General features: G+C 42.4%; 1 protein-coding gene across 1 annotated transcript in view; it reads right to left on the bottom strand.

Annotated features, from left to right (window-relative positions):
• Nucleotides 1–19,918, bottom strand: part of LOC126471281 (uncharacterized) — an 80,991-nt gene that overhangs the window by 25,471 nt on the left and 35,602 nt on the right. The window contains exon 2 of the mRNA XM_050099400.1: nt 4,476–4,588. Coding sequence (XP_049955357.1) covers nt 4,476–4,588 — 113 coding nt within the window. The remainder of the gene's footprint in view (nt 1–4,475; nt 4,589–19,918) is intronic.

The following is a 19,918-nucleotide window of genomic DNA, read 5'->3' as shown; positions in this document are numbered from 1 at the left end:
TCGAACAATTAAACAGAAATCAAAGAATTATTTCAGTAGTATTCGTAGTTTAAATGGAGCCAGGATGCATGGTTAATGTTTATATAATAATCCTACTGATTGCCAGGTTTTAAATGAAATCGAGCAAAATAAACGAATTTTGATTCCACGTAGAAATATGACTTATTCCAGTACTATTTTACCTTTCGTGTTTCAGAGAAACCGATTACCAATTATTCCTGCATTTGCAAATACCATGAATAAGTCATAGGGACAAACGTCGAAAAAGTTAGGATTTTATTAATGCAACGTGTTTTTACGCATGGTCAGTTACACGTGACAAGTAGAGTTCGGTCTTCCGATGGTTTGAAATTTTATATTTCTAAGCATATCGAACAAGGTCACTTAGCAAATGATGAAAGAACTTTTACGGAAAATATAATTTATATTGATGTTCTGTATTGTTAAATTTTAAAATCAAGTTATTGTTTCCCTAATGCGACAGCATGCGTTACTCAATATGTTCCGAAACGCCTCACATAAAATCGGAAGTTTTCTGCGGCTCATACCTCTGGTTCTGTTGGTGATAGAAAGGGAGGGTGAAGTGTGTTCAATAGCCCTGGAGTTAGGGACCATTTGTACAGCCAACAGATGGATCGTCTTAGCGTCGCTATCCTATAGTAAAGAGTCCAAGTATGAATATTACGTACTTCACCATGCTTAGGGAAATGGATAAAATCAGTTAGTTCTTTTTGCATTTGATGTGGTACACGGTGGGCGTTAAGAGCCTTATGGAGGCTCCATAAGTTCATGGATGTTTCCTTAGAAAACCCTAAAGAAACTTTTTTAAACGTTGTTGGAACAAAAACCGAGCCGCGGATTCCAATATGGCTATGCACAGAAAATGGCTGAAATTCTTACTACATTTTCCTAAGATCCCTATGTCGACCAACCTTGAAAGTTTTCTTGATATATTTATCCGTTTGTGAGATACAGAGGTACAAAGAGACCCTACTTGTACACGTAAAACACGCTCGTAATATCCGGTGTGAGGCGAAGACGTGATTTATAAAGTGACGTAACACGGATAAATATGCTGAAAAGTGTCTATGTTATCGTCAGAACGGTTCTGGGAATCCCACTGTTGTAGTACTGAAGCAAATGCAAAATTTTTGTGCACGTAAAATCCTGTCTAAGGTGTAAAACTACTTTTACGTTTCCAGAATGAGATTTTCACTCTGCAGTTTTACTTTTACGTTATTTCAGTTTCACATAAGTAAACTACCAAACTTTACTGACTCATGAAGTTCCTTTCGTATGAGTGATATGCCCTGCTGTAGCAGGGAAAAGAAGTGAACCAGCGGAAGAATGTACCTGTTGGAGCACAGAAAGGTGAATATGCTTCTTTTTAAAAGATTGACTGACAAGTGGAGTATCAGTTCATTGTATCTTCCCCAGTACCTTTAAAATTTTTCCAAGAAATTTTGTCATGTGTGCCTATTCGTGCTTTTTTACACTGAGAGGGAAGGAGACAGTGGCAGTGGCAAAGGGTCGGAAATGCAATAAATTTTGGACGATAGTGGACAGTGGTTGTGGTATAGAAAGAACTAAGGAGACAATGGCAGTATGAGAGAAAGGGAGAGACAGTGGCAGTAGACAATAGTTGACAGTGACAGTACAGTGCTAGGTAAAGAGATAAGGAGACAGCGCCAGTGAGAGATGAATAAAGCAAAGGAGAAGTGGAAGGGCGTGAGAGCCAGTGACAATGAGAGACAGTCTATGACAATCACAACGAGGAAGAGAGAGATAATGCCAATGAGAAGAGAGAGAAGCAGTGTGAAGGAATAAATGAGATAGTAGAAGTAAGAGAAAGCAAGAGGGAGACAGTGACACTGAGAAGAGACAGTAGTAATAGAGCAGAGCGAAGGAGAATGTGGCAGTGGCAGAGAAAACATTGACAGCTAGAGAGACACAAAGAGACAATGACAATGAGTTGAGCTGAATGAGTGAATGAGAATGGGCAAGTGAGAATGGATGGGTATAAAGACTTATGGACTAACAATTTTAAAACTGCTGAGGGTAGTAGAATGAGACAGCTGGTACCACCACTTTTCAGTCAGCGTCTTTTAAACAGGATCATATTCGCCTTTTTTGTGCTCCAATAGGAGCATTTTCCGGGTGGTTCCCTCATGCTGCCTCTCCGCCCTTTCTTACTCTTTTCGTCATAGCGTTCAGATAAGAACCAAAAATCTGCATAGCGTTCAAGTAAGAACTAGGACGCTGCATACGAACAAATTCCAATTAATTGCATTTAAAAAATTGGCTTTCGTTACTTTATCAACACAACTGGTCGAATTTCGACCACAGGCGATACTAGTAATAGTTACCCACACATCAGGGCCACCATCAGGCTGCGGCGTGGTGAGACTGAAGACTGCTTGAAGCAGTGTAGTCAATCAATGCTGTAACCACTGATTACGCTTCGTGTTTTGCTATCACCATCAATGAATATCCTTGTATTGTGTCAAAGTAATTTTAGGATGTTCTTACCAAGTGAGCGCATAAAATTACTCGTACAATTTCAATAATTGTTTGTGGTGAATAACAAAATGACGGTTCCGTATAAAACTGCGAATAAGCAATTTTTATTGGGGCTGATTCGACCTATCCACTGCAAAATTGCATTAAAAATGTCTTTAGAAATACACTTCAGCGCCAAAGAAACTGGTATAGACATGCATATTCAAGTATAGAAATATGCAAACAGGCAGAATACGGCGCTGCGGTCGGCAACGCCTACATAAAACAACAAGTGTCTGGCGGAATTTTTAGACCTGTAACTACTGGTACAATGGCAGTTTAACAAGATTTAAGCTAGTTTAAACGTGGTATAATCGGCGTACAAGCGATTGGACACAGCATTAACGAGGTAGCGATGAGGTGGGAATTTTCCCGTGCGACAATTTCACGAGTATACCGTGAATATCAAGAATCTGGTAAAACATCAAATCTCCGACATCGCTGCTGCCGGAAAAAGGTCCTGCAAGAACGGGAACAACGACAGCTGAAGAGAATCGTTCAACGTGGCAAAATTGTAATACCTCCGCAAATTGCTTCAGATTTCAATGCTGGGCAAACAACAAGTGTCAGCGTGCGAACCATTCAACGATACGTCATCGATATGGGCTTTCGGAGCCGAAATCCAACTCGTTTACCCTTGATGACTGCACGAGACAAAGCTTTATGCTTCGCCCGGACCCGTCAACATCGAAATTGGACTGTTGATGACTGGAAAAATGTTGCCTGGTCGGACGAGTCTCGTTTCAAATTGTATCGAGCGGATTGACGTGTACGGGTATGGAAGCATCCTCATGAATCCATGAACCCTGCATGTCAGCTGGGTACTGTTCAAGCTGGTGGAAGCTTCTGGGTTACATATATTACGCAGTCAAGAGGAAAGATGCGTAGATCTGAAAACGTTTTGATAAAGAAAATTAATGATAACATGATACGAAGGAACGAAAGATTAATGTATCCCAAACGCCCGTATCCTAAAGCTCCACTAAGTGCAGTGTGTCTTGAATGACAACAGTGCATTCTGGAATTACTGAAGGATTAAAGGTGAAATATAAGGCGTGTGCAGTTGGAGTGATATGGTACCCCTGATACGTCTAGATACGACTCTGACAGATGAAACATACGTCAGAATCCTGTCTGATCACCTGCATCCCTTCATGTCCATTGTGCATTACGGCGGACTTATGGAATTCCAGCACGTCCAGAATTGCTGTAGAGTGACTCTAGGAACACTCTTCTGAGATTAAACACTTTCACTGGCCACCAAACTCCCCAAACGTAAACATTATTGAGCATATCTGGGATGCCTTGCAACATGCTGTTCAGAAGACATCTCCACCCCCTCGTACTCTTACGGACAGCCCTGCAGGTTTCATGGTGTCAATTCCCACCACTTCAAACATTAGTCGAGTCCATGCCACGTCGTGTTGCGGCACTTCTGTATTCTCTCGGGGGACTTACACGATATTAGATACGTGTAACAGTTTCTTTGGCTCTTCAGTGTACTACAGGAAAGGCATACGTGGTTCATGTTATGTGAACAATAAATACATTCTTGTACTAATGCTCGCTGTCTGTGCTTCGTTTTTACTTTATTAAGTGACAAATTAGTTCACTCAGAAGCTTTGCTTTTAGTTGGTACTGTGTAGCACAGCAGATCATTAGTACTGAAAAACGTGTAATGTAACTTGATCAACACAAGTAGGTTCAATAGTACACTCACAATAGCGTATTACAATGGAAATACTTATCAGCTTAGTAAAAATATCGATGACTCATAAACAACAGTTTCAAAAACACTGGTGTTGGCTCAGTTCTGTTTGAAACTCCATATTTAACTCGATGGTACTACCATTATGTGAAGTACAGTACATACTAAAGGGGCTGTTTCAAATTCCAAGTATATAAGTGTGGCATACCTTCAGTGAAGTGAGGAAAAACGGCAGCACCACGGCCTGTATGATGAATGGTATGAGCAGCATCGGCCACATGTCTCCGATTTCCTGTTTCTTTTTTCTGGCATCGTTCATGTCTGGAAAAGGTATTAGTGCGATGGTGAGAAAGTCAAAAAGCAAGCCAAATTCAACATTCACAAACGTTTTTTTTTAAAATCCAAAATAAACTAACTTTGTTGCGCTGTTGATACATAGTGTTCTGAAAATAGTTACGTACGTCAACACTTCACATTCTGGGTTACATATATTACGCAGTCAAGAGGAAAGATGCGTAGATCTGAAAACGTTTTGATAAAGAAAATTAATGATAACATGATACGAAGGAACGAAAGATTAATGTATCCCAAACGCCCGTATCCTAAAGCTCCACTAAGTGCAGTGTGTCTTGAATGACAACAGTGCATTCTGGAATTACTGAAGGATTAAAGGTGAAATATAAGGTGCCCTAAGCCCTTATGGACAAAACTGTAAGCATGGTAGAGGATTCAAAACTGAACACATTGAGAGGAAAAACTAATCGGCGCAAATGAAAATATTTTTAGCACTGCAAACAATTGAAATCTTATTACGACAACTTAATTTCATATCAGCTGTTCAAAGTGAACAATGCAAAATGTAAGAAGTTAGGTACTGCAGTGCGGCGCTGAACAACCCATTAGCAGAACTGAACTCTGGAGTCAAAATCATTTGGCCCCATAGCTTCGAGACATTTTTACGATAGGAGTATACCTGTTGCTCCCCAGTCCGCACACTATATCAAGTTGACGTATGTTTATAATGAAGAATTTTGTTCCAAACGATCCAACTCAATCTGCTCAAACAGTACTGTGCGAACAGTCTTTGTCGAGAACGTTAGCCAGCTCTGTGTATCTTGAAAGACTCGGTTCCTTGAACGATAGTCGGTCATAATTTTTTCCCATTTCGGATATCACCTGTTGCGAAACTTTTCTCTATACATTCTGCTGGCTTTCCGAAACTAAATCCTACTGCACCATGCATAAAATGCGATTCTGCAAGATTCTGTAACGAGTAATGCTCCATTTTCGACTGCCACTCATGAACTGTAGACTGTGGTAAGCCAACCAACCAAAAAACACAAAACAGAATTTTTTACAAGGGAATAAAACTATACAATAAATTTCCCAAAGATATTAAAGAGACAACTGAAATCCAAATATTTAAAAAGTCAATTAAAGCATGCTTATTAAATCATTCATTCTACAAAGTTAAGGATTATTTAGGTAAGAGAGAGTAGGCAATGGTATGAAACTGATATTATTTAATAACAAGAAACTGTCATTCTACACCGAACTGTCATACTTTTGCATCAACTGTCTGAATGAGTTCGTCAGTCACCAATGATGGTCTACCACTCCTCTCTTCATCATGAACGTTTTCTCGTCCACTTTTAAATAAACGTACCCATTCACGGACAACTCCTTCACTCATAACTCTTGGTCCGTACACGGCACAAAGCTCACAATGAATAGCTGCTGCAGAATATCCTTTGGCTGTAAAAAACCTTATGACAGCACGCACTTCACATTTGGCGGGGTTTTCTATTGCAGCACACATTTCAAACTGCCACAAAAACTAAACTAGCGCAGGTACGACGTTCACTCGACCACGGCTTGATGCCGACTGACCTGTTGAGTGCGTGAACGCACAGATGGCGTCGCTACTCCCCCCACAACCCGCACTGTGACCAATCGGAGGTTACTTTCTGAACCGCCCTCGTAGTTTAATGAACCACACTGTAAGATCCTATTCCCAGTATCTGTGATATTTCTAACTCCTACCCATTTTGTTGAATTCAACATCTCATTAATTGCGGTGAGGTGCTTACTCCGATATTTCAGACAGGCCTGAGGTATAACACGTTGAATGCAATAGAATGGTGAAAGTATCATTAGAGTATCGATGCCAGGCGAAAGTGCGCGAGCGCGATCGTTTGTGTGTGTGTGTGTGTGTGTGTGTGTGTGTGTGCGTGTGTGTGAGTGACATAGAGAGAGAGAGAGAGAGTGAAAGAGCAGTATAGTGAAGTGTTTAATTCTGTGTGGTATGGGCAGTGACCGGTGATGTGATACAGTGTAAAATTAATTTGGTTTAGATCACTTGCAAACTCTTTTGCAAATATGACAAAAAATATTGTACTCAATACATGAAAATAACAGCACAACTTCAGATAATACTACTGTTTGCATGAATTATTTAATTTCTTCAAAATCGTTTCCTTTTTAATTAAAATGACATGTCTGATATTTTGTAAATAATCTATGGATGAATAAAGAACTAACTAACTAAATAACCAGCGTGAACAATTTATTGACGACAGTGTATTGCTTTTATGGCAGCGTCTATAAAGTGGATGCTGCAGGAAGCTATATGCTGTAAACTATATCCCCTTTAGAAATACTTGACTCACACGCATTGCCGATTCAACACCTTGCGTTGCTTGAAATATTCTGACCACTGGTTCCTTGTCTCAAACCATTGAGTTTAACATCCTGTCTACCTATGCTGTCAGCGGTACAGTGACACTTGCTCTTTAGATAATCAGACAGATGAAACAGGAATTCAGAATTTTTTTTTCAATGGTAACATTTATATTTTTAAATAAATCAATTCGAAAATTACAGAACCACGAGTATAGCCGAGACAGATGAAGCGTCCTCTACTGAGACACGGAGAGGCGAGCCGGCCTCGGATCGAAACCGCCCGGCGTATTAATGCCGAAGGCCTGGGTGCCGGCCAGCCTGCATGTAGCTTTTAGGCGGTTTCTCATATTTCACTACGTGAATAACGGACTGATACCCATTTCCTGCCTCAGCTACAAGATTAGCAAACTGTTGAAAAACGTTCTCACACTTGCACATAATACTCAAACAGACGGGTGGGGTACACAAATTCCATCCCTGATGGGGGAGGGCTAGTGGCGGGGAGCGGGGGAAGGGGGGGGGCGGGGAAAGGTGGTATCAGTAAGGGCATCCATCCACCCGCAACCATTAACACTGCCAAATCCAAATTAAAATGCCAACCTGTTGGAGACACAGAGTAAGACCAGGAAGAAGGATTTCACAGATTACTTTCTGAGAATAAAGAAGCTTGGAATCTACATCGGAGTCTCGGAAATGACCTTATAATGTACGTTTAATAAAGATATTTTTCAGTTGCTTGCAAGAAGCCTATTCGTGTGGATGGACTTGCGGCCTGACTAGTAATTCCAGCCAGATAAAGGCACCCAGTCACAGGATGCCAACAACACATCCGACGTAGTTCGTGAATCCATGGGTACATCCCGCAAAACGCAGAATGTTGACTGACGGAAGCTAGAAAGGAAATTTTCCTGTCTGAACTAAAATAAATAAATAAACAAATAAAACGCGCACTTCCTGAGCGTTCTCGAAAACGATGTGCGCTAGTCATAGTCTGCAGACCCGTATATACACTACTGGTCATTAAAATTGCTACACCAAGAAGAAATGCAGATGATAAACGGGTATTCATTGCACACATATATTATACTATAAGTGACAGGCGATTACATTTTCACGCAATTTGGGTGCATCGATCCTGAGAAATCAGCATCCAGAACAACCACCTCTGACCGTAATAACGGCCTTGATACGCCTGGGCATTGAGTCAAACAGAGCTTGGATGGCGTGTACATGTACAGCTGCCCATGCAGCTTCAACACGATACCACAGTTCATCAAGAGTAGTGACTGGCGTATTGTGACGAGCCAGTTGCTCGGCCACCATTGACCAGACGTTTTCAGTTGTGAGAGACCTGGAGAATGTGCTGGCCAGGGCAGCAGTCAAACATTTTTTGTATCCACAAAGGTCCGTACATGACCTGCAATATGTGGTCTTGCATTATCTTGCTGAAATGTAGGGTTTCGCAGGGTAGAGCCACGGGCCGTAACACATCTGAAATGTAACGTCCACTGTTCAAAGTGCCGTCAATGCGAACAAGAGGTGACCGAGACGTGTAACCAATGGCACCCCATACCATCACGCTGGGTGATACGCCAGTATGGCGATGACGAATACACGCTTCCAATGTGCGCTCACCGCGATGTCGCCAAACACGGATGCGACCATCATGATGCTGTAAACAGAACCTGCGTTCATCCGAAAAAATGACGTTTTGCCAATCGTGCACCCAGGTTCGTCGTTGAGTACACCATCGCAGGTGCTCCTGTCTGTGATGCAGCGTCAAGGGTAACCGCGGCCATGGTCTCCGAGCTGATAGTCCATGCTGGTGCAAACGTCGTCGAACTGTAAGTGCAGATGGTCGTTGTCTTGCAAACGTCCCCATCTGTTGACTCAGGGATCGAGACGTGGCTGCACGATCCGTTACAGTGATGCGCATAAGATGCCTGTCATCTCGACTGCTAGTGATACGAGGCAGTTGGGACCCAGCACGGCGTTCCGTATTACCCTCCTGAACCAACCGATTCCATATTCTGCTAACAGCCATTGGATCTCGACCAATGCGAGGAGCAATGTCGCGATACGATAAACCGCAGTCGCGATAGGCTACAATCCGACCTTTATCAAAGTCGGATAAGGGATGGTACGCATTTCTCCTCCTTACACGAGGCATCACAACAAAGTTTCACCAGGCAACGCCGGTCAACTGCTGTTTCTGTATGAGAAATCGGCTGAAAACTTTCCTCGTGTCAGCATGTTGTAGGTGTCTCCACCGGCGCCAACCTTGTGTGAATGCTCTAACAAGCTAATCATTCACATATCACAGCATCTTCTTCCTGTCGGTTAAATTTCGCGTCTGTAGCACGTCATCTTCGTGGTGTAGCAATTTTAATGGCCAGTAGGGTTTATACTGAAGCGCCAAACAAACTGGTATAGGCATTCGTTCTCAAATACAGAGATATATAAACAGCCAGAATACGACGCTGCGGTCGGCAAAGCCTACATAAGACAACAAGCGTCTGGCGCAGTTGTCAGATCGGTTACTACTGCTACAATGGCACGTTATCAAGATTCAAGTGAGTTTGAACGTGGTGTTATAGTCAGCGCACGAGCGATGGGACACAGGATTTCCGAGGTAGCGATGAAGTAGGGATTTTCCCGTACGACCATTTCACGAGTGTACCGTGAATATCAGGAATCCGGCAAAACACCAAATCTCGGACATCGCTGCGGTCGGAAAAAGATCCTGCAAAAACGGAACCAACGAAGTCTGAAGAGAATCGTTCAAAGTGACAAAACTGCAACACTCTCGCAGATTGCTGCAGATTTCAGTGCTGGGCCATCAACAAGTATCAGCGTGCGAACCATTCAAAGAAACGTCATCGTTATGGGCTTTCGGTGCCGAAGGCCCACTCGTGAATCCTTGATGACTACACAAAACAAAGCTTTACGCCTCGCCTGGGCGCGGCAGCACCGACGTTGGACTGTTGACTGGAAACATGTTGCCTCGTCGGACGAGCCTCGTTACAAATTGTATCGAGCGGATGGACATGTAAGGGTATGGAGACAATCTCATGAATCCATGGACCCTGCATATCAGCAGGGAACTGTTCAGCTAGTGGAGGCTCTATAATGGTGTGGACCGTGTGTAGTAGGAGTGATATGGGACCCCTGATACGTCTAAATACGACTTGACAGGTGACACGTACGTAAGCATCCTGTGTGATCACCTGCATCCATTCATTTGCGTTGTGCATTCCGACGGACTTGGGCAATTCCAACACGACAATGCGACACGTCCACAATAGCCACAGAGTGGCTCCAGAAACACTCTTCTGAGTTTAAACACTTCCGCTGGCCACCAAATTCCCCAGACATGTATGTTATTGAGCATATCTGTGATGCCTTGCAACGTGCTTTTCAGAAGAGATCTCCACCCCCTCGTACTCTTACGGATTTATGGACAGCCCAGCCAGGGTTCTTGGTGTCAATTCCCTCCAGCACTACTTCAGACATTAGTCGAGTCCATGCCACGTCGTGTTGCGGCACTTCTGCATGCTCCTGGGGGCTGGGGGCCCTACGCAATTTTAGGCAGTTGTACAGGTTTCTTTGGTTCTTTGTGTGTGTGTGTGTGTGTGTGTGTGTGTGTGTGTGTGTGTGTGTGTGTGTGTGTCAGCTGCATTTTAGCTGGTGTTTCGGTAGAAATTCGCAATTTCCTTTTTGCAACGTGTAGCTGGAACCAGCCCTAACAGATCGTGCTCATCATGTCTTTCATGCAACATCCAGCGTCGACGGAAAGCGTCGGTTTGTTTCCCATTACAAATAGATTTCTAAAGTGGAATTTTACATGCTCATTCGATAGAGCGGTTCCAAATTAGTCTAGTCCGATATTCGTTTTATCGATCTGAATTAACAGTGTCAGTAAAGCACGAAGATGAGCGCTGCTTGCTTGACGGTAGCAGTCACCGCAGGCCAGGGTGATCCTACTACTGCTGGAGTATCAGTTTTCTTCGAGTTTTACTGTCCCTGTTATTACTTAACCCGATTAAACGAATATCGCATTAGACTAATCTGGGACCTCTCTATCCCGCGGGCACGTAAAATACCGTTATAAAGATCATTTTATTTCTAACATGAAACAAACCGACGAGTTCGTCGAAACCGGGCGTCGCATGAAGGACGTGATGAGAACAATTTTTTTGGGTTGATTCCAGCTCCACAGTGCTAAAAAGAAATTGCAAATACCTTCTGAGCCATCAGGGAAAATGCGCTTGACGACTTTCAGGGCAGACATTTTATATACTGGACTGGTATCAAGCTACATGCCCATGTCAGCTGTCGTGTAAGAGGAAATTACGTACAGAGAGGAGGGAAGTGCCGCGATTAACTACGGCGGGGAAAAAATCATTTATAATTGGGAGGTATGCAGCATAATGCAATGTTAAGGGTAAATGCAGCCAGTAAGGGTCAGCTAGTGATATAAAGCACTTTTTCTGTCCTTTTCTCACTCTACAGTACGACAGTGCAATAGGTTTATCTGAAACGGCTAGATAAACGAAATGTAGACTTTTATTGTACTAGGCTACCACTCACACACTTTAAAATTACGGTTCGTTTTCGTGAAGCATGTGTTTTGAGGGGACGTGCAGCCTCGACCAAAGCGACGAGACTAACATAACAAATTAAGCATTTTATTACATAAATGTGTCTCAGAACCTCTGGAATATCTCTAGTCGAAGTCCACAATTTTTATTGCGCCAGCAAACATGGTTGTACCGTAATAATTGAAAAAAAATATTGTAGTATTCAAACTTATAATGATGAACACGTGTGGTGCGCAATGTCAGCATGCAAAAAATATTTTTATACCGATATACAATAAAGACAGTTTCCACGTACATATATAAATGTATAAACACCTCTCAATTGAGGCAGTGATGCTAATAATTCCTTACTCGTACAAGACGACACACAATTTTCTTGTTACATCGTTCTTGGCCAAATTGTGCATTCCTCAAGTGCATTTCATGATGTAAACATAACAAAATACACCTGATGAAGATGGCATAGCCATTGAAACACGTGCTGGATTTTAAAACAGCAAGTGACTGAAGCAGAAATTTAATAGTTTTTGGTGTTTAATCTCTGATGATAGCTTCTTAAACCAACGAAATTTAAAAATTCATAATGTTTAAAAATCATCAAGAAGAATTTTTTACATTAACAAATATGAATGTAGACAGACGGTGATTTTAACAGCAGTAACTCTGTTGGAACAAATGTTATGAAAACATTATTTCACGTCTTATACAAACACTTAGTACCCTTTGCAAAGTACTGGGCACATGTAATATAAATAAAATTTGTGTATATATATATATGTATATATTTATTGATGTGTATAGCTACTGTAAATTTGTATGTTTCTGATTCGAGAATGTATTTATCTTAATGTTAGTACCCTACAGCCCAACAATATAAACTGAAATGTCGACGTTGTTTTGCTTTAACTGGTGGTTGGTGGACCGAATATAACGGTAGGAATACTGTGCTATGCATTTCAGTCTCTGCCTGGTATTTGTAGGTGAACTGTCTTGGCCATGAACAGATCTCTCCGTCACGCTCCATAAACACTAAACTGGTTTGACGTTGTCCGTACGTGACCGCCTGCCACTGGAGTTTTCAATACTGGTTTTTAAAGCATGACACTTTTGGCAAGTATGCTACAACATTAAACTGTTGAAATATTCAATAGGTTTCGACGTACGTGAACTCGTTGAAGTTCTTGTAAATCGTCCAGAACCGCCCTTCTCGTCTGTTGATTGGTGCCGCGCAAGATCAGCACCGTCTAATAGTTATTATTATCACAGGCCCTATGACTAACTTTTCTCTAAGTTCTGTACAGAATCGATCACAGAATTTCAAATAGATCAGTGGGAAACGACTATGCTAGTGAATCATCTACTAGTATAACAAAGGGACATAGTACACAAAAGGGACGAGATAATAAAGAGTTGTGATTATTTCTGTTTATTATTTTTGATAGCTTATAAGGGAATATCACCAACTTGACTTTATATTTTTAGAAAAAACCACACTTGCAAGATATCAGCCTCAGCAAAGATCCTCTGTGGAAACTATAACAAATATTTAAGGAACTTCTCAAAAAAATCTGCAAAAAATATAGGACGTAGATGGGAGTGTACCAGTGGCCGGACACGCTCATGCGTACTGTTAACATCGCAATTCAGCATTCTGTGATTCCTTCAGGAGCCAAGCAAAAATGTATATTACAGAGGTGACAATTCGTATCACGGTCACTATACAAGTGTATGCGCAGATGGACTCCATTTTCTAACAAGAACAGGAAGACAGGAAAAGAAATATCCCGTCATCTCTCCTGTTATTCGTGAACTGCGAGTGTTACAGAGGCAGTTATTTTTGGTTTATTGATGACGAATGCTCGTTATCCATGTGTTGTCCATATTATTTATAGCCGGTCAGCAGTATTTGCCGTTCGCAGGTAAACTCTTTCAACAGACTTGCAACGGTGCAATATTTATTGACGCAAAACATCTTCAATTTATTAATAACTTTAGTGGAAGCTAAATTTGTTACCCGAATTGTTTAAAATGCTGCCAAATGTCAACGTTAAACATACGAGGTAATAAAAATCAGCAAGATGCAACAGTCTATGGACATGCCAGTATAATCGATAGCCGGCTAGCCGGCCTCCTCTACCAGAAGTATTGCACTTCTCGCTCTCTCCACCCGGCTACTGGCTACTACTGCCAGTTGTATCCGCAGGTGATAATGAAAAGTGTACAGCACGTTGCACAAGTCGTCTAAAATAAACAACTAATAAAAGACATTTCCTTGGAGAAAACTGCTTTGCAAGATACTGAAGTAGCCTTAGAGTATCTAGATAAAACCTGCAGAAGACCCCAAAAATTTAGAGGAATGCCTAGCTTTCTTAGTGTATTTCAACAAGCTTCTTTTTGTAGTACGTAGTCGCAATTTGTACGAGGGCCACTCAATAAGTAATGCAACACATTTTTTTCCCTGAAAGTTGGTTGGTTTTATTCAGGATTCCAATACACAATATTATTCCCTATTCTTTTGGGTGCAAAATCCTACTTTTCAACATAATCGCAGTTCAATGCGGCAGCCTTGCCCCACGTTACTGGGAGGGCACGTGTAGCTGCATGGTAGCACTCTACTTGTCTACATCGGAACCAATCTGTTGCTGCATCAGTAACCTCACATCATCCACGTACTGTTTCTCACGGGCTGCATCCTTCATTGGGCCAAATAGATGGAAGTCGGAAGGTGCGAGATCTGGACTGTAGGGTGGATGAGTAAGAACAGTCCTATGAAATTTTGTGAGCTTCTCTCTAATGCGCGTCGTTTCAGGATGGGTTTGCGTGACCTTGTTGCGATGATAACAGATGTCTCGCCCAACGACTCACCGTGCTTTTTTACACTACCTGGTCACCATAAACGTTCTGTAAGCGCCTCTGCATATTGACGACGCTCTGGTTTTACACAAAAAGAAAATAAATGACAGGTCTCTGCTTGGAACGCACCTCCGTTTCAGACGCCATTTTGCAGGCTACGTGTAGTGCCGTTACTTATCAGAACTTCATGAAACTATAGGGACTGAGACAGGAATATTTCAGGATGTCCCACGACAAATTTCGCATTTTTTCAACCGAACTCGGCCGGGAAAAAAAAGCGTTGCTTTCCTTACTAACCGCCCCTTGTATCTACATCTCAACGAGATTCATGAAGTACGTTCGGCTATCCAGATTTAGGTTTTCCGTGGTTTCCCTAAAGTGCTCCAGGCAAATACCTGGATGGTTCCTTTGGAAGGGCACGGCTGATTTCCTTCCCCATCCTTGACACAATCCGAGCTTGTGCCCCGTCTCTAATGACCTCGATGTCGACGTTAAACCCAATTGCCCTTCCTTCCTTCCAGATTCTTGAATTAATGCCATACCTGTTAGGATTTAAAGGCTGTTTTTATGTCAGTGAAGTTACCAGAGACGGCGAACTTCAGTTTGTGTGAATCTGACGTGCACGTGTAATGAACTGAACCATGTTTTTGTTGTAAGAACCATCACAGCGTCCACAGTGATTGATTTGTGGAGCCGCGGAAAACATGTATAAGAATGGAAGGATGGGTTTCAACAACAGTTCTCACAATTAGAATAAAAATGTTCACCAGATCCTAGGTGTCGTACAGCGTCGCAGAAGCAGAATACACGTCACTAATAACTGAATAGAAGTTGCATGTTTTGGTACTGAAGTAAGTTGTAAGATAGAGTTCTAACTCCGAAACTTGAAAGCTCTTATGAAATTCACATTGGTTTTCATTCATCGCATTCGTTATCCAAGGAAGTAAAAGGTATTTCCCGAGGATAGCAGAAATTTACAAGTGAATGTGTAATCGTAAAGTATCAGCATAAGGAATCGTAGCTCGTAACCAGTCCATTCAAATCACTGAGCGAGGTGGCGCATTAGTAACACACTGGGTTCATGTTCAGGACGACGGAACGAATGCCCGTCCAGACCCCCTGATTTAGGTTTCCCGTGAATTCCCAAAATCACTTAAGGTAAATGCCGGGTTGTTTCCGTTGAAAGGAACAGTCGATTTCCTATTTTTTTAATCCGAGATTGTTCTCCGTCTCTGACGACGTCGTTGTCGATGGGAAGATAAACGCTACTCTTTCTTCCTTCTGTTCCAGGACTGCAAACGCTGACATCCTAGGCACACCATCCACGAGATGTTCGAGGCGTTGCTGCTCAAGGATGTCCCACTTTACGCCGGCGGCCGCCCGTCGTCATCCACTGAGTTAAGAGGGTCCCTGAGACAATTCACTGAAAGCTTCATTTGGTCTCAAAAACGTTCAGGCGGGTTCATGTCATCAGACACTTAGGCCATTCCATTACATTGATTCCTATCTCATGGGAAACGATGTTCATGAGGTGGATGCGAAATGGTTGTACATTATCTCTTGAAACACGAACCCTTAGCCGATATGTTTGCTGTAAGACTGTACAATAGGTTGAAGGACCCTGTCCCGATACAGCACAGCTCTCGAATTGTCCTATATAGCGACGAAAAGCGAGCGACATCCGTAAGTGACACTGGTCCAACACATGACAGACCCACCTTCTTTCTGAAGCTGTGGGTCTGCTTGTCTGAAGCTTGCATTGGTAACTGACTGCCCCCACACTCTTCTGTTACGATCATCAGGCGTCAGACAAATCCTGCCCTGATCGGTAAAGACAGGCAGAAGTCACTGATTCGTTTCAGGTGACCCTTCGTCTAACTTCTGCGAGCTCCATTTGTTGGACAGTTTGAACTGTTGTTCGTAATGGACCCCTAGAGACCAAATTGATCGTACGGATATGGTTGCCTAGTGTCTGGATTGACACAATCCTCCCAGTTACCTCTGAAGAGGCGACACGCAGTTTTGTTGCATTCCAACCTCTCGCAAAGGGCCAGATAGCATTCGAGGCATTAGATGGCACCGAAAACATGTCCTAGCAGTAGGTATTTGCCCAGGTAATTTTCTCCTTCTGTAGCGTCGTTGGATTACGTTTCCGGACACGGCTTACTGCCATCAATTCATTCCGTAAGACATCCTCTACAGCTGTACGAAATTCTACTTTGTTACACTCAGTATATCTTCGGCAGAGATTTGCAGAAAGGGAGAGTCTGCAACAATTCAGGAAGTACTGAAGTCACCCATTTAAAACTCGCCTAAGAACACAACGTGACAAATGAAAACTAGTGCTTTTCGCAAGCAGTTTCTTCAGATCATTAGGTCATCCGAGCACAGCTCTATCACAAGCCCAAATATTAAATGCAGCTTATCGTTTCATCCTATTATTTCTGGACACTACAACAGCACTATGTGTACTACGGTCGCAGGTTCGAATCCTGCCTCGGGCGTGGATGTGTGTGATGTCCTTAGGTTAGTTAGGTTTACGTAGTTCTAAGTTCTAGGGGACTGATGACCACAGCAGTTAACTCCCATAGTGCTCAGAGCCATTTGAACCATTTTTAGCACTATGTGTATGGGAGTAGGTTCACTGGGTGGGAACGAATTTGGAGAGAGAGAATACCGGTCTGACACAAATTTTCATTTGTCATGATATGTTTATTCCTGAACGAAATTCATCCACATTATTTCATATTACTGCATTTCATGCTTATGTATACCTTTCATTTCATTTCAGTGAATTTAATTAAGTTTATTAAAATAATCTGTCAATAAATGACAGTCACTCAAATCGTACTAAGTATTAATTATTGGCACATTACTATTATAAACATACGAATTACTTATTCAATTTCTGAGTTGCATTTCTGGAGCAGTACAGCTCCACCGAATAATTAGTTTTGATACATGTCTGATTGGAGGCCCTCACTACTATTTGAATCTGCTGCTGAGATTCTTTTTCTGCATTTAACTGTCCTGGATTACTTCCTCTACTTCGCCGGCCGGGGTGGCCGAGCGGTTCTAGGCGCTACAGTCAGGAACCGCGCGACCGCTACGATCGCAGGTTTGAATACTGCCTCGGGCATGAATGTGTGTGATGTCCTTAGGTTAGTTAGGTTTAAGTAGTGAAAGGGTCCTGTAGCCACCATTCATTAGTCCGGTAGCCCATTTTCATTACCATTTCTCTTTCTTTTCCTTGTTTCTCTATTCTCTTTACTCTCATAGTAGTGTGATTGAATGAATGTGGTTGTGTGTTACGTTGCTAGACGGTGGCGTAGTCTGCTGCAGAAAGTCTGCGATAGTCGTACAGATTCAGCAGCAGTTGCACAGAATAGCCAACTCTCGTAGTGGTCAAGTCGGCAAAGAGGTTTCCGCTACTTGTGAGAAATCCACCTGCGTTAGGTTGAAAGTCTGCGATAGTCGTACAGATTCAGCAGCAGTTGCACAGAATAGCCAACTCTCGTAGTGGTCAAGTCGGCAAAGAGGTTTCCGCTACTTGTGAGAAATTCACCTGCGTTAGGTTGGTGGCGGAAATGGCATCTTGGGGTTTTCCGGTCCACGCGGAGAGTGGAAGAGGCTGGAGAAGCGGGAGGCAGTCTGCCGCCGGTACGGGAAGCGTCCACAGCTGTGCTCCAGTCGAAGAAGCGTGAGTTAGACTGACCGCGTGGCGCGTTGTTACTTGGCGAGGGGAGAGCTGTTAGCCTTTGGTCTCGCTTTTCAAATCTGGAAGATTGCTTTGCCTTGTCGCAGCAAGGAATGCAAAACTTTGGCAGATTTTTCTTTTAGCAGATTTCTGTAGCAGACTTGGATCCGCCGGAAGAGCGCCACACAAAGGTGTCGATAAGAAGTGAGCACTCGCTTCTGTATGAATGTCTGTTTGCCTTTAGCTGTGCCTGTATAAGCTTTCACCTTTCTAAATATTTATAGCCTTGCCTTCTCGTAAATTTTCCTTACTTTCCGTGTCTTTCGTCCGTGGGGAGCCAACCACGTGGTAGAACATTATAGTTGTTGGGCTACCGGCATCACTAACTGTCCGATCGCATGTTTGTTTTAGAAAATGTTAACATGATTGTATGATGTGATATTGTTGGAATTTGGCACTATTCCTAGAAATTGTACCTCCACAAACCACGTGTTATCAGGAATCGTGTACATGCCTCACATCCTTAGTTTAGGAATAAATGATTTTATCTACAATTTTCTCTTGTGTTCCGAGATTACGTTTTTGCGCCTAAGCCACTCACCTCGTAGCTTTCCCCTTAGCACATCCAATGCGTTTCCTTATGCACAGGTCCAGTGATTAGTCTCCTCTTGTATTTTATAACAAATGCTTTAGATTAAGTCATATTTTCAGGTGTGTTGCTGGGAGCTGATCTTATGCAGTGTTCATGCATTTTCTATTTTATTTTAAATGTTTGATTGTCGTGAACAGCACACAGGCAATACTATTAATTACATCGTATCCGCTGTGAGCGACCTCACAACGTATGCATTTTTGTGAGTTTTTGGTCTGTGATCAAATTAATTTATTTTCCGACTCGACCAAATCTTTGATTAGTTGTATGGTTTGAGTCGGTGGCGACCCTATTCTTCTCACGTTGATTTCATAAGCAATAACTATTTCCATTCCCAATAATAAGGAATAACCCGTAGTAATGTGGTTAGTTACACATGGCGACCCTGCCAGAATAACGGTAAACCAGAGATCTTCTGATGCGCAGCGAGGATTAGTTATTTTCGGTTGGATGTGCTAAGTGGTATATTGTCTTTCTGTAATACAGGATTTACGTGAATTTATGATATAGGAGTGCATTTTCTTACATGTTTTATCTTGTATATGTATTACTGTACAGACATTGTGATTTAGTATTCAATTGTATTACAAGTTTGGGTTGATTCTTGTCCTGTGGCGTGTACCGGTGCCATATAGTAAATCTTGGGTGCTTTGTGGGGACTGTGAGTCCATTAGGAGACTTTGGCATTATTCTTGTTGTATTTTGGAGCACGGAGTAACTATCCTTATGATGGGGACGCGTAGCTGTTCAGGGAGCCGCAATCGGAAAAACCTGCCAGACAATAACCCTGAACAAGGACGAGGTCAAAACGTCGAGTCCGACCAGGAACGAAACGCGGAAAACGCAAGTACATGTGTTGTCCATCCTGAGCCCGCTGTAGTGATTTCGAATCATTCGATAGATGCAAATTCATTACAGGCTATGCTACGACAATTACTAGACAGTAATAGGAGACATATCGAGGAAGTGAATAAAAAACAAGCAGAAGAAAATAGGAGGCATATCGAGGAAGTGAATAAAAGATTGACTAGTGAAATAGTACAGGGTGTTGGGGAGAAACTGGCGATCATTGACCAACGCATCTCCGCCTTAGAAGAGGGGCAGCAAGTCATTAGCAAGCAGGTGATGGAGCAAGAAGAAAGGTTCGCTGGGAATATATGTATACT

The sequence above is a fragment of the Schistocerca serialis genome, chromosome 3, assembly GCF_023864345.2.
Source record: "Schistocerca serialis cubense isolate TAMUIC-IGC-003099 chromosome 3, iqSchSeri2.2, whole genome shotgun sequence".
In the NCBI taxonomy this organism is placed as follows: Eukaryota; Metazoa; Arthropoda; class Insecta; order Orthoptera; family Acrididae; genus Schistocerca; species Schistocerca serialis.
This window is presented reverse-complemented; position numbering and strand designations above follow the sequence as displayed.